The sequence below is a fragment of the Daktulosphaira vitifoliae genome, unplaced genomic scaffold, assembly GCF_025091365.1.
Source record: "Daktulosphaira vitifoliae isolate Bord-2020 unplaced genomic scaffold, ASM2509136v1 Scaffold_1, whole genome shotgun sequence".
In the NCBI taxonomy this organism is placed as follows: domain Eukaryota; kingdom Metazoa; phylum Arthropoda; class Insecta; order Hemiptera; family Phylloxeridae; genus Daktulosphaira; species Daktulosphaira vitifoliae.
In genome coordinates this window covers 69,268,775-69,285,528 of record NW_026099572.1, presented here as the reverse complement: position 1 = coordinate 69,285,528, position 16,754 = coordinate 69,268,775, and the positions used below count along the sequence as shown (strand labels likewise).

The 16,754-nt window shown below is 24.1% G+C and overlaps 1 protein-coding gene across 2 annotated transcripts; it reads left to right on the top strand.

The window, feature by feature from the left end:
* The first annotated feature begins 154 nt into the window (after positions 1-154).
* LOC126896087 (kynurenine/alpha-aminoadipate aminotransferase, mitochondrial-like) lies at positions 155-11,999 on the top strand. 2 transcript variants are annotated; one of them, XM_050668544.1, is made up of 9 exons: positions 155-282; positions 8,646-8,821; positions 9,328-9,496; positions 9,581-9,770; positions 9,928-10,044; positions 10,110-10,253; positions 10,349-10,655; positions 10,734-10,942; positions 11,427-11,999. In XM_050668544.1, exons 2-9 carry the CDS (start codon positions 8,650-8,652, stop codon positions 11,475-11,477), a joined length of 1,359 nt encoding a protein of 452 aa, XP_050524501.1. In that variant the 5' UTR covers positions 155-282; positions 8,646-8,649; the 3' UTR covers positions 11,478-11,999. The 2 variants fall into 2 exon arrangements, with proteins under 2 accessions (XP_050524501.1, XP_050524500.1); XM_050668543.1 differs by lacking the exon at positions 155-282 and adding an exon at positions 6,895-7,210.
* Positions 12,000-16,754: the final 4,755 nt, after the last annotated feature.

Sequence of the window (16,754 nt, the reverse complement as noted above, 5' to 3'; positions counted from 1 at the left end):
TAAAAGTAAATGATAATGTAATATATAATAGAATGAAAATGCATTATAATAATTTACGTTTATTAAAATGAGATATTTTATCACGGGAACAGGGTTCATTTTTAGTGCATAATAGTAATGGGACGAGTGTTTGTGATTTCGTATAAAATGTTGAGTTTGTTTTATGAGAAAATATAGTTTATAGAAAAAAATATTTAATAAATAGCAATATTATTATAATTATTTATGGTCATTATGACACTTGTGAATGTATGATTGTTAGAAAGTAGCAGAAAACAATAGGTAATAATTTGTTATTTTATTGGTACTCAAAATGTTTGATGTAATTTAAAGATAACTATTGATTCCAGAATTTTTATTATTGTTAAGTGTTTATTATGTTGAATGTAAAAATAATTTCTAAAAGTAAATATAGAATTGAGTGTGTTAAGTTTTAGATAAGTTGAGTTTTTTACCATTAATTTAAAAACTATAAAACAAATATGAGCAAAATTTAATTTAATGCATAATATTGGCTGATTTATATGATTTACTATAAAAAATGTTTCATATTTTGTATTATAGACAATATATCAAACATATAAATATTCTAAAAGTATATAGTATATATAGAAAGGTGTATAACAAATCTACAATATGTTCACTTGTGATGCATTGTATATATATTATTGATGTATATTTGTTTGAAGAGGCGTATTTGAAAAAAGGTAATAGATAATAATAGAAATAAGCTTACATTCTTCAAACGATATTCGTTTTTATTAATCTCTTTATATAATACATATTTTTATTAATCCAGTCCTTTAAATAATTTGCAACAAAGACAATTTACTGTAATATGCGTTTTGCACATATCTTCATACATATATAAATGTTACAAATATTCAAAATTATATGTTTTTTCATAATATGATGATAATTAACCACAAAATTTCTTTAAATATATCTATAAAAATTGTAAAAGTTATTATTTAATAATAAAATGAAATAGTTTAGTGTACTATTTGAGTATAACAGTCTACCACCACTTAATAAATACAAAATAAGTATTTTTATTGGACAACAATTTTTTTTAAGTAGTAGTGAAAATAATTTCCTCATAGTTGATGTAAAAATGTTTGAATAAAATAAAAAGTAATAATTTCAAGGTTTAAATTAAAATGATAATTTTGGAATTAAATTATATACTATATAGTAGAGCCTTATTTTTCTTTACATTATGTAAGACTTTTTCAAAGACTGCGTAAATATATTTTAGGTTAATATACTATTTAATTATTACTTATAAATTTCATACTGTAAACAAATTAAAAAATAATTCTTTATTATTAAAAAAAAAAAAACAGTGATTAAAACCACTGTCATAAAAAACGCTTCGATGCTAATCTGTAGATAGTGCTGAATTTTAAAAATTGGTGGATTATTTCAAAAGCAACATGATCTCCTATTTCCTTATTTATATCCTTATTACAAGTCTTATGATTTATAAGTGTAATATATGAATAAGTAATTAATTTTTTTATGTGCTTCTAATTAGTCTTCTTGTTTTTCCTCGCCTTAATCCCAACTACTCGGAGTCGGTCACCCTTATCCTAAACTTCCACTTGACATGATCACCCACATCATCTAAGCTCTATATAATATATAAATATATAAAGAGAAATGGACCGATTTAAAAAAAAGTATGCCGAATGAAAAATGTGTATAAATATTACTTCTCATAAAAAAATTGTATTGATCCATACACTTTTCAATAAGTTATAGCATTATAAAATTAAAAATGTAAAATATAAAATCGCAACTTTTCACACAAAAATTGCACTTAGTAATTATTTTCATCGTGAAGACAAAATAAAGTCCAAAATTGTTTTTTCTATAATAAAGTATATTGCATTATCTTTAATTTAAGATATATATAAAAATATCAGAGTTTCCGAAATACTTTTAAAAGTTAATATTTTGTGAAAAAGTCATAATTTTTAATCCCCCCTATAGGCAGGTAAATGGTTAGATTTATAAAAAAAATATACCAAATGATAAGTAAAATCATCTTGTATCTATAAAAAAAAAATATAATGATCCATACATTTTTAAAAAGTTAAAGCTTTATAAAATTAAAATATAAAGAAGAATTTTTTTACAAAAATTGTATTTTTTTTATTAACTTTGTTGTCTGTATTCACCGTGAAGACAAAATAAAGTCCGAATTTTTTTTTTCCATAATAAACTATATTACATTAGCTTTAATTTAGGATATATATAAAATGTCAGACTTTCCGTAACACTTTCAAAAGTTAAGTTGAAAAAGTTCTACTTTCTATATGCATTTTATTGATTTGAACCCCACCCCGTATATAGGGAAATGGTCCGATTTACAAAAAAAATATGTCGAATGAAAGATTTATATAAATGCTACTTCTCATGAAAAATTTGTATTTTTCCATACATTTTTCAAAAAGTTATAGCATAATAAAGTTAAAAGTGTAAGTTATAAAATCGTCAATTTTCACACAAAAATAGCATTAGGTCTAAAAATTTTTTTTAATTTTTAGACACGATTTGCGATCTTTTGACGTATCATTGAAAGAAATCGGTTCGGTGAGAGCTGAAAAAAGTGGTAACAGACACAAATAAAAAACACATCATAATAAAATTAATACTTTCTTAGCTTCGCTTCAATGCTAAAATGTTATAAAAAAAGTTACAAGTATACAACTATGATAACTCTATAGTTACAAAATAATGGAGTACAAAGTATAATAAAATTATTAGTATATTATTAGCTACAGAATAAAGCCAGCCTTCAATATAATAGTGAAAAGTAAAATGTTTAGATGTTCTTTTTTAAGAAATTTCCTTGATTTTGCATTAGAAAAATTGTCAATTATCTTTTCAATATTTAGAGTTATAATTCGTTTCTTTTCTATACTTAAAATTTATATACTAAAAAAATAAATACTAAACAATCGAGTATCGATCAAACATTTACAATTACCATTCACCATTGATGGGAATAAATTAAATTAACTTTAAAGTGAAATCCAATACACCATTTGAAAAAACAAAATATACATTTTACCAAGTACCAATTTTTTATATAGTACTCGATATCCATAATATCGGGGCCCCCAAATATTTTTAAGAGTCGGTGCCCCGGTGCAATGCACCGCTTGCACCGGCGGTTTATCTGGCACTGATCATATTACATAATGTTAAATATAATCGTAAGAGCATCATATACGCAAAAAAAAAGTTAGTGCATATTTTATACAAGAAATCTTGAATGAAATATTTTAATCCTTCTTTGATATTTGATTAAATCAGTTTTTTTTAGCTTCGATGCGAAGCTGAGAAGGTATTAATTTTACTATGATGTGTTTATTTTTGTGTCTGATACCACTTTTTATCAGCTCTCACCGAACGGATTTCTTTTGACGATACGTCAAAAGATCACAAATCGTATCTAGTCGAAGAAATTACCCTCAAAAATTGAAAAAATTTCCCTCGTTCCCCGTAAATATGGGAAACCTCCAAAAAAATTACAAATTTAAAATTCGCTAATTTTCGAAGATTTTTCAATTTTTTTTACTAAAAACTGCCGTATCTTTTTCAAAAATGAACATATCAATATAATTTATGTTCATAGATGCGCAATGTCTTTACCTATCATTTGGTATTATTTTTTTTGTAAATCTGACACTTAACCTGCCCACAGGGGGGGATTTAAAATGACAACTTTTTCAACTTAACTTTTGAAAATGTTCCGGAAGGTCTGACACTTTTATATATATCTTAAATTAAAGCTAATGTAATGTACTTTATTATGGAAAAAAAAATTTGACCTCTGGACTTGTCTTCATGATGAAAATGGCTACCAAATGCTATTTTTGTGTGAAAATTCTAGATTTTATTTTTTACATTTTTAACTTTATAATGCTATAACTTAATGAAAAGTCTATGGATCAACACAATTTTTTTATGAGAAATAATATTTTTAATAATCCTTTTTTTATTCGACATACTTTATCTTAATCAAGATATTAATAAGGAACTAGCAGATCATATAGCTTTTAGAATAATACACCAATTTTTTAAAATTAAACACTATCTAAAGATTTGCATCGAAGCGTTTTTTTTTTTATAGTGATTTTAATCACTGTCAGATATCATAATACTAGATCCAACTATGCAACGTCACTACTGTGCCGCGACCCCCTTGTGCTGGGTTTTTTATATAGAAACTTTAGAAATTTCCCTTTTATTTATTATACATTTTTTGACTAGTTCGTAATATTTAAGAGTTTTATAGAAAAATATCTACATGCTTCATCCAATATATTTTTGAATATTCTTATTGGAATCTAGACATTTTTAGATTGATTTTCCTACTAATAACCCTTTTAAAATGATATATAAATTAAAATTTGCACATTGAATAACGAAATTAAATTAAATTAATATGCCATAAACTTTAACCTAAAAATATTTTTTTATAATAAAACATTGGAATTTTTTCTCAGGCGTATCTTAAAAATAAATCTAAAAGTTCTGAAAATACGAATATTAATTTGACTGTAATTTGTACAAAAAAAAAAACCAAACTTTAACCATTTACAGAATAATTTTGTCCTGCATAACTATATAGTGTTTTTGTTAAAATGTAAAATTATAACTAGTGTTATATGTTTTTAGAACACTTAAAAAATTTTGCTTATTTTTTAATGAACACAGCTCTTACTTATTTTAAAGTTTTAATATTTTTATATTTATTAATATCTGATGCAATAATAAGACATGATTATAACATGATATACGGTTCGATGAATGACGCAATACGAGTTATCATTGAATTTGATCAATTAATTAAATTTTACTATCTTGAAAAAACTGAACAATAATTAAAAATAATTGAAATACACATAAAATTTCGCCTATAGTATTTTTTTTTATCAAAACAATATATTGCGAATTACAGTAATGTCGTCTAGAAATAATATGCTAATATATATTTAATATATGTATAATATGTTATATTTTATAGAAAATTTAACTGGTATATGATAAGATAATTCAGTTCATATATTTAAGAATAAAACTAGAAGTAAGTCATTTAACTTACTCCGTAATAACTTATTATAAAACAGATCTATGAGAACCATTTGTATTTAAAAAATTATTATTAGTTAATATATTCAGTAGAATAAATAAAGAAAGATTAAAAAGAAAAATTCGCAAAACAAAATATTAAAGTTAAATCTAAATAAAATTTAAATTCTAATCTAAAAAAAAATTAATTCAATAAAAAAAATTACTGGTTTGGTATAAATTTAATGTATATTTAATTTATAATAAATTTAGTTAATAAAGGTAATAATATTTAATTATTCATTTTATAAAACTATTTATTATTTAAACAAATATTATTAGCATAGCAAGTATTGTTTAACATAGATGTTAATGTAATCAAAATTATTTGATAAAATAATAATTATTTTTAAAAAATGTAATTTGTTTTAAGTTATTAAAGTTATAATAAAAGTATTTATTAGAAACAATAATTAATATATATATATATGTGTAATATTTTTTGTTGTTTTAAAAAATTATTCATAACTAACAAAATTTATAATTGATTGTCGTCAAATATATTTTTAATGACAGCATAAGTTATAATTTAAAAAATTGATGCAACAAAATTTGCTTAATTGTGCTGAAAAAATATTTATAGGGTCAATAACAATAAAGTTTTTATTCAATTAATATGAACTTTTATTGCATATAATGTTGTTGTTTTTTTTTTTTTTTAATATGCTTAAGACTTTTATGTTGTTTTTAAAGTTAATTTTTAAAACAATATATATATATATATATAAAATTTCAATAAGCTTAGAAGTTGTCAGCGTACTGTTACGCTCATCTAAAGGGCAAGAGGACAAATCACAATTCGTATATCATAATTATATTTTGACAAAAATTTCAGTTTTTTAGTAAAATATATATTATACCAACATTTTTAGTGTTTCAATTGCACCTATGAGCACAACCGAGCTTTGAGCAATCCATAATAATTAAATTATTGAATTATTACTATTGTGTAAAATGAAATATATATTTTTTATTGTTTATTTATAATTTTTTCTATATATGTCAATTTTTTTTTTATTGTCCCTTTGAATTAATTTTGTCTATCATAGTCTTCTTAGTGTGTTGCACTTATTTGACGTAATCTGATAGTGCAAACTAAAATATTGATTAATAAAGGCAATTATAAATTAAAATACAGTAAATACTTACACTAAAGAAAAAATCAAAATACTTGCTAAGAAAATGTAAAATGATGATTAAAAATTATCATTTCAAAGTTCATGGTTGCTAACGACAGTCCACGTGTGATTGTCTTAGATAAGGTCAAGATGGATATTAAAATGCAATTGATATTTATAAATAATCTGTATTGATTATCCAATAACTGACGATCTAATACACATGAATTTTTATAGAATTACAATAAAATTTTGAAAAATTTGAATGAAAATAATTTTTTTTAGTAAATAAGAATATAGAAAATAAAAATAGAATACATATTTAACCATTAATATCAGCTTATGCCTCACGTGTTGTATTTTAAACTGTTGGTCTAGGAAAAATTTCTAACGATTATTTCAAAGTTTTATCAATTGAACAAATTTTATATTTCACGTAGAAAATGATCATAAAGCAATAGAACATATCGTGAGTCACTTTGGTATTGTATTATTAATTTAAAAGGTTATAAGTTAATAAATTATTTATTATCTTTTTCTTATCAAAATTATTGGATACCATATAGTTATTTTATTGGCATGTACCTACATAAGTAAATATAAAGAAAAACACCGATCGTTTATATACCAGTTCAAAATTGGGTGGCTACTGTAAATGATTATTTATCTGTTTTACTGTATTGCAATCCAATTTTTTAACTATTATGTTGAAACAGTTTTCAAAGTTTAATGAAAAAATCGCAATTAATGTACTTTATTTTTTGTTTATATTGAGGTTACGTTAAAATTTATGAACACGATAAATGAGAACTTATTTTTACATTAAATAAAAGTACTACTGAAATTTAAACAAACATATTAAGTTGTACATTAAAACTTTGTTAGTATAAAATATTTAAATAATTCATGCTGACATCATTATTTGACTACTTATAAATTATTCAAAGGTAAGTAAACATATTTAATTTTATCAAATTATCCTTTTAAAAATATATTTAAATATGTAACTATATTTAATATATTAGCTTCATTTAAAAATTAATTTTATTATAATTAAATGTAATAAATAAATCAAAATAGTTTTTTACAAAGAAAAATAATTAATTTTGATTAAAATAACCATCAAATTATGAATATTTAAATTACAATAATTATCAAATATCAAAAACATATTACATTATTCTTAAAAAATTAATAAATTTTTGCAAAGTAAATTGGCCAAAAAGTTTAGATAGTATTTTATTTTTTAAATATTTATATTAGAAATATACTATATTGATGCCATTAGTGGCGTACGTAGAGGTGGTTCGTATTTTAACCGCCAGAGCCAAATAATTTTTTTAAGTAGTTTTAATATTCCATGATTGATTATTACGATCTTAGGTTTTAGTATTCAACTACGATAATTTAATATTATTAAGTATTATAATATAATATCGTCAATTTATAATAAACATTAATTACTAAGTATTTTGTTAACTATGAATCGTTTATACCTATTCTAAACATAATAATACAAATGCATCTCTATTTCATAAACTTGTTTATTTTAAAATAAACTGATAAACAAGATTTTTAAATGTTACATATTTATAATATTTAAAATGTATACTATGAAATGAATTATAATTTATCAACAATAAAAATAAAAGATAACTATTATCATATAGATAGTCTATAATAATCTATACTGCCTTCTAATTAATATAACCATTTTTGAGTGTAAATATTCGTGATACTTTTACGTATATTTCTTTCATATTTAAAAACAGCTATCGGCTTATAATTAAGATATTTAATTTCGTTTGATATTAATTTTTAATGTTTATATGTAGTTTAAAATTACGGATAAAGTAGTAATTAAAATTTATATTTTTTAATAAAATTGAGGAAGTGTTTTGTATGAATCATGTTTTTAACTTCCCCCTGCATAAATTTTGAACATGTGTTATATAAAAAACACCAAAAACAATTACAGCTAATTTTCAACTAGACATCAATGTTTTAATATTATATAAAAAAAGTTAATACATAACAATGTTGTATAATTGATTTCGCAAAATTTAATCTTAAATGTTTTTATGTTAATCATTATTAAATTAATGTATTGATAGTGTTAGTTGAATTAGCAGCATTTCAGGAACTATTAGAAAAAAGTTTGGAAGATGAAGAAAAAATCAGTCATATGATCTACTTCTAGTTAAATAAAATCATAATAAATTGAATCATTTAAACTTTAATAATATCATAATTTTTCGTATCGTAAAAGTAATAATGTTTCACTCTCTTGGTTGATGACTAAACTTTTAATTTTGATTAGAAAAATGTGATGTTAAATATAATTCCTAAAGTTTTAAATTAAATTTGTATTATGTAATTTAGAAGCATGGCTCAATCACAAATCTATCCAATTCTTGACGGTAGTTTAACCGGTACAAAAATTTCTGGAGAACATTCAATATCTCCTTCTAAAGTATTATCACCATTAAAAATTGATTACTCTTATTTTTTAAACGAAACTACAAAAAAACGCAAACCATCGGAACTGCGAGAATTATGTAAGTTATATTTTAGAGTCAGAGCAAAGTAAATATTATACTTTTACTATTACAAAATTACAAAATGATTAGAATTAATGGATATTAAAATTGTGGTTAGTGTTGAACAAATATATAAAAATTTTATGCGTGTACAGATTGGTCCAGATGTTTTGACAAATCTGATCACTTTTGATCTACTGAATATTTTGTGCTACTTTTTTTAAAAATAATTTTTAATTATTAAAAAAATAATTTTAAACTACATAAAACATGTTTTTTACTATTTGCCTTTTTCTTACAAAAAGTTTTAATCGGTCGATAACAACTTTAGGATTAGTACTTATTAAGTCACAACTATTTTAATACATAATGTTGTAGCGTGGTTGGGATTAGCTCTTACTAAATTAGAGGGCCTCTCAATCCTTTTATTTTTTTAACAATCATTTTGTTCTTTAATTTTTTAATAGTAAAATTGATTTAATTTATCACACATTGTATTATTTTATTGATATTATACATTGTAGCTAAATTAGCCGAAAAATTACCACCGGGAAGCATAAAATTAGGCGTTGGTGTCCCCAATGTACAAACATTCCCTTTTAAAGGTTTTGAAGTCGAATTAGCCAGCGGAGAGAACATTAAGCTCAATCAAAACGAATTGGCCGCTGCGTTGCAATATTTACCGTCTATAGGGTATGATGTTATACATCGTAGATGTATAATATATTCTATTATTTTCTTTATGATACATTTTATTCTGATTTTTCACTTTTTTAGATATACTCCATTAATTAACAAATTAAAAGAGATTCAAGAACAGTATCATGGAGTACAAAATTGGAAAATTAAAAGTATTATGATTACTAGCGGTGCTCAGGAAGGTTTAGCTAAAGCTGTAGACATGTGTATGAGGCAAGGGGATTGTGTTATAATGCCAGATCCTACATATACTGGAGCAATTGATTTGGTAAGATTTAAATTTTTTATAAATAATATAGATATTAAAAAAAAATAAAAGTATCATAATACATGCACTAATTTAAAAACATTATTATATCAGTGAATCAGTTTTTAGTTATGTAAATATAATCTAATGGAAGTTACATTGTACTTTTGATTTACAGTTCAAATTATACGATGCAGAAATCTTAGGAATTAAACAAGATTCGCGAGGTGTCAAAGTAAAAGATCTAGAGAATGCTTTACTTTTACGAAAAAACGGAAATCTCAAAATTCCCAAAGTAAATTAACATTAAATTAATCTTAATTTACATTCATATTCATTTATTCAATTTAAACCAAACAGTTAATCTACCTCAACCCAACTGCATCGAATCCTTGTGGAAATACAATATCTACTTATAGAAAACGAGAGATATATAGATTAGCTTGTGAGTACAATTTCTTAATACTTGAAGATGATCCATACTACTATTTGAATTTCGAAAATGTAAGAATGTATCTTCTTTTTCTTATGAGTGTATTATACAGTTATATCTTTTAATATCTATCTAAATAAAAAAAAAATTATTTAATGTTTTGTAGAAAAATCCAATAAGTTTTATGTCTTTAGACACTGAGGGTCGAGTACTTAGGTTTGATTCACTCTCAAAAATAATGAGCTCCGGTTTACGTATTGGTTTTGTTACCGGTCCGTCAAATTTACTGCGACAAATGGAATATCATATGAGTACATCGTCGATGCACACATCATCTCTTTCACAAGTTTTAGTTTATAAACTCTTATCGCGATGGGATAATGAAGGTTTAATTTCACACTTCATGCGTGTCAAAGAATTTTATAAACATAAAAGAGATTATATGCTACAGACAGTAAAAAAATATCTTAGCGGTAAGATAGATTTGTAATACTTCAATATTTAAAATGTTTAAGCAATTATGCATTATTAAATCGTTTTAATTTTAATAGATTTAGCTGAATGGCAAGATCCATGTGGCGGAATGTTTTTATGGCTAAAAGTTATTGGCTTAAGTGATACAAGACGGTTAGTTACTTCAAGATGCTTAGAAAAAAATGTGATTTTCGCACCTGGCTATGCTTTAGCTATTGATACAAAAAAACCATCACCTTTCATTCGAATATCATTCTCAATTGCATCTCCCTCAGAAGTCGATCTGGTATGTGACTAAAAAAATAATTATTTTATCATTATTAGTTTTTAGTAGAATTTTATTTTGAAAATAGAAAAAGATTATGTGTAATAGTAATGAAATGACCATTTATGTTCAATACCAGTTATTTGAAATATTTTGTTTTTTAAATTAAAATAAGTAGCTAAAATTTATTCAGCTGAAAAATAAAATTTATATTTTATAAAGTAATTATAAATATTTTTGTTGTTATGGCTTAATTATATGACATAAATGGGTCAACTTGGGGCAGTTAAATAAATATTATCATTTTAGTCGTAGCAATCCGTAACACAAGTATCGATAAAATGCACAAAATATTTCTTTATAAAAATTAAGTAATGAAATCTGTAAAATATTTAACTGTTCCAAGTTCAACCGCCACCCCGCGGTAACGATTTTACTTTTTTATTAAATAAATTTTAGTTTTATCGTTACTCGAAATTTGATATGTTGTTTTCATTATTTTTAGGGTATATCTTTATTAGCTGATGCAATACGCGAAGAACTGCAACTTAGTTAAAATATTTACGATTTTATAGGATGAAATTTTGTAAAAAAAAAAAACTTTTTTAGTATTAGATAATGTAATTATTCTACTTTTATAATATAGAGATTTTTTCATATTTGTGAATATTAAATACTGAATTTTATTTTAAATTTGACATGTGATGTAATAAATGGTGTTCAAGTATATTTTTACCATGAGATTGAAAAATCTTATGATAAGTATCATTATGGGAGCTGTCTCCCTATACACCAGAGTTTTTTTTTACTCTATTACTTTATTAAGATGTTTTTAAGGACTATTGATGAGCATAAATGACTTTAATCTTATTAAACATATTTTAAATATTTAATTTCTTTTAGAATGGTACCTTGTTGAATTTACCTACGTATAAATAATAACTAAGGCTTAAAATGTAATATTTAAAATTTTAAGGATTAATCTTGTTTCCATATTAATACTGAACAATAACTTTTAATTTGAATTATCATATATTAAGTTTCCAAAATATATAATAAAAATTGTTAAAAAAAGTTATGTCAATGGGAGATCTATCCCCCTATCCTTTCCTATTTCATGTCATTGAATTTAATAGTTACTATATATGTTTTATAAAAGGATATAATATACTATTTCTTTTAACTTTTTACTTTAGTAAGTAGTTAGGGAATTTAAAAATATGTTTTAAGAGAAGAAACTTGAATTTATTAAATTCTTTTATATCTTTTATACAAATTTAGTTCATCTACATTATTATTATATATATAATTTAAAAAATGATTATGTTCTCTAAGACGAGAGGTATATTCTATTTAGAAAATAAGTATTAGTTATCATAGAAAAAATTGTGATTAATTACGTAATACATATTATGATTTTATTTTATTTTATGAAAGATATGTTTGCTGTTAAGTTGGACACTAGAATTAGAACTATGTCAAGTGTCAATGATGATATATCATTACTAGAAACTTTAATTATTCACTACAGCAGAGTGATTTTTGTCATGTGTACCTGAAGAAAAAAATTATTTTTAAAACTAGTAAAAATTTGAATTAAACGGTATAAAGACAAAATTATCTTAAGATTACTGTAAAGATAAACTTAAGAATCACCTGAAAATAAACATATAATTATTGTTATAAATTGTAACATAATATATGACAAAATAAAAATTAAGATATCACCTGAAATGGGCGTTTTAAATAAATTGATCTACAATGCATTAATGATAAATTAATGTATGACCCGGAGGCCCTTTTATAAAGAAAATAACAATAAAAACAATTTAAGACTTAAATAAAGTGGATTGATTTTTTAAATTAAGTTTATTCTTAAATGTAATATTTATATACATTGCATTCGAGTAACATTACATTACATTTAAATCGTATACGATTTAAATACAAAACATAACAATTTAAGACAATTAAACAAAATAAAATAAGCCTTATTAGAAAACATTATTAAAAAAAAACTTTGTTTTCATTTCAATCTAGCATTGTTGATTCGTTAATTTTCTAGTATAAAATTTGTGTAAATTATAAAAATCTGTTTAAGTAAAATATTTGAAAATATTTCCATAAATTAATTAGAATATACGTCACCATGAACGAAAATAAACAAAAAATTGTATTACTTTTAGTTTATTACACTAAAATTAAATAACATTATAAAAATGTTGAACGAGTTCTTTTATTTGAAGAGCATATTGTATTCAAAAGTTTAGATTAGCAGCACTACACCATGTAAAAACTCATTCAAACCGCATGTTTTTTTAGACATGTTGAAATTGATCTTTCAAGCACATCTGTTAGTGAGAAAATAAAAGAACTTGTAGGTCATTTAGAATCCAATACTCTACAAGGGTTATTGATAAAGGAATAGAGGCGCCGGCGACAGCTGTTTAGAGAAAGTAAATTTTTCTTCGGTAGTCGTAGACTAATGCGCTCAGGGCTTAGAGTCAGAGTGCGTTATTCCGATCACCAATGGAGCCAAAAAAGTTGTGTTTATAGGTGACTACTGTTAGTTGAGACCAGTTGTTTTGTGCCCGGATACTATTAACGGAGGTCTAAATCGTTCACTAATCGTTCGAGAGATTAACTGCTGTTTGTGTACAACCAGTTCGTTTAACTGTACTATACAGAATGCACCCAGAAATTAGCAAGTACGCTTTAGAAACACTGTACGAGAGTACGATAAGCCACGACGTAACTTGTAACGAGCGAACCGGATTGATTTGATGTGGCCTGACCCAAATGTGCCAATGGTATTTTACTGAACAGATGCCAACCAACAAAAGTTTCGATCGGGCACTTCTTTCTTGAACTTTTAGATATCTTATTTAATTAATTACTTAAAATTGAATTAAACCTAATATTTTTTATTTAAATAAAATTATACTTTAAGGCGTCTGGGTACCGACCGCTTTTTAGTCAAAAACAACCCGTTTTTGTTCCATCAGTACGACGAAACTACTGATGCGATAAGAATTCTGAAAACATATCTCAATTCAGCATCATGTCACTTAGGTATCGGTCAGGCCATATTTTTGAAATTTTGATGTTTTTAACCCTTTAATACAGTTTTCATTTTCGAATAATTTTAAAATTTTCAAAATAAATTTTTACGTTGAAGGAATCACAATTTCAAAAAAGTGGCCTAACCGATACTTAATTGATATTGAATTCAAATTTGTTTTCAGAATTCTTATCGCATCAGTAGTTTTGTCGTACTGATGGAACAAAAACGAGTTGTTTTGTATGTTCAAACTTTTGGTTTTCAAACAGTAGCTGTTATATGTGACATTCTCGTGCGCGTATGTGCGTTATCCGCAGCAGCTATTTTATTGACCATAGGTTGCATAGGGCAATACCGACTGCCTAAAAATAGTTACAATGCATACTTGATATTATACCTGTATATATGATATTAGATTATTTGCTTTTATCTTATTTGCAAAGCTATCATTACATAGTAAGAAACAAATTTTGTTGTTCTATTCCTAAATAAGTGTCGCTAAAAAAATGGGGAGTCATAAAAAAATATCTGGTGAGGTACGAATATATAAAAATAATTTTCATACACTTTCTTAGTTTCGATAAAAAACAGAGAAGGTATTAGTTTTATTATGATGTGTTTTTTGCTTGTGTCTATTCATATCTGTACTTACTGGACATTTATTGTTCAACGATACGCTAAAAGATCAAAAGATTTATCTTGTTGATGTATTCAGCATTATAATTTAATCATTTCTCTTTAAATCTGACACAATAACGTGTTTTTCTCAGTCGCACACTATGTTATCAAACTAAATCTAACACTAAGTAACTGATGTTATGAGCTTTTTATTTCAACACATTTGTAATGTACACATACACAAAGTGTTAGATCATCGAATATATAAATCTCTTGTATTAATTATAAAATGAATTTTAAACTACATACAATAAAAAAAAGTAAATCATTTTTTTAAAAAAAGGTGGTCAGAATTGAGTGATAATGAGATATAACCTATATTTAATATAATACGAAGTGCTTAGAATTCATGAAGCATAAGTGACATTTCAAAAAAAAAAAAATTATTTAGGTACACCATCAGACTGAAAATTAATAGTTCTTATTAGTAGAAAAAAATTGTAAATAAAAAACACATTATTGTAAAATCAAGATACCACTTCAGCTACACATGAAAATTAAAAAATAAATACAATATATATTATTTTGGTAGAATGTTTCCAATTCTCAAACTAACATTTTACTTGACGTACCTCAAACAAGTAACGAGGAGAATTTAATAAATGAGTGAGTAATTTTTTCACGAAGAAAATTTTTTAAAGAAGGGCAAGGTTAAAATATAATTTATTAGAAACAAACATTTTTTTTTCTTTAGAAAAATTGAAGATGATAGTTTTTATGATTTCTTACCATTGTCACCCAGTGCACAAACTCTTGATACTTGTAAAAAAATTTCTTCAAAAGTTAATCAACCAATTATTCAAAAAGAGTTAGTTTATTTTTTATAGTATTATTTTACAATGAAATTAATACACATATTTAACTATTTTAGGTATAATTGAAACAGTCGTAGAATAATAAATATTGAATATTTTTTTAATAGTTTGAAATCAATTAAACACGAGTTATTTGCCTGTAATTTTTCAAATTTTGTATTTAAAACTGAAGTTCAAAGGGTTTGAATGTAATTTTTGCAAAAAAAAAAAAATTATTTATTCAGAGGATCCTAAATTAAATGATTCTCTTAGTATAAATACTGCAGTTGTTACTGCTACTTTGAATACTGGTCAGGGGTTTACAAATTTAGAACAGTTTTCTGCTGTACTAAATATGCCTTGTATGAGTAATAAGACGTATCAAGAATATCATGATTATATTGCTAAGCTAACTGAAAAAACTGCATGGGATTCGATAGAGTTAGCGGGGAAAGAAGAAACTAAGTTTGCTATTGAAAATGGATAAGTGAATGATAAAGGACTTCCCATAAGAACAGGCTTATAAAACTTAAATATTTTAGTGTGTAAATAATGTAATTTTGTAAATTGAATTCTTATAATTAAAATTAGTTTTTTTATAGTTTTATAACTTCAAAATAATCGATGTGGATCTCATATGATTTAACTTGTTTTCTGTAAATATTTAGTTTTTTTTAATCGTCGAAAATAAATAGTTTAATTATTTTTATAATCAATTAATATTTGTGAAATCATGACGCGTCTATTAGTATTTAAAGTGAGGCTGGTGCTAAACTATAGTTTTTATACTACATAAAATAAACGTGTGTCGTTATCAATATAATCGTATTGCATCAAAAAGTAAGGCAGGTACACAATCGGTTTTGTTATCGACTATAACACGACGAAAATACTCCCAATAATGGACACTCGCACTTATAATCATTTATTTCTCACACAACGACACTGCATAACATATAAAACCGAAATATTGCCTATATTCGACCCCTGAAAAAAGGTCGGTACCCAGACGCCTTAAAACATAAAAAAGATGTTTTTGTAATTAAATATATTTTATTATAAAAGTTGTATTTTGTTAAATATACTTAATAAAATAATTTTATATTGAAATTGTTATTTTTGATAAATCTATTATTTATTAAAAAACTTTATTACAAAATTATTTTTAATATTCCCCCCTTATTTAAGATTCATTACATTTTTTCTATATTATTAATTATGATATTTTATCGAATAGTTAGTTAACTATTTGTTCCTTAAAATATTGTAAGCAGAGGAAAGCAATTTTGAGATTTATTTT

Excerpts from the sequence above, each read along its gene's own strand:
- LOC126896087 (XM_050668544.1), top strand. The coding sequence starts at position 8,650 with ATGGCTCAATCACAAATCTATCCAATTCTTGACGGTAGTTTAACCGGT. Across the intron at positions 10,045-10,109 it reads GAAATCTCAAAATTCCCAAA|TTAATCTACCTCAACCCAAC; the intron begins GTAAATTAACAT and ends TAAACCAAACAG. Across the intron at positions 10,656-10,733 it reads AGTAAAAAAATATCTTAGCG|ATTTAGCTGAATGGCAAGAT; the intron begins GTAAGATAGATT and ends TAATTTTAATAG.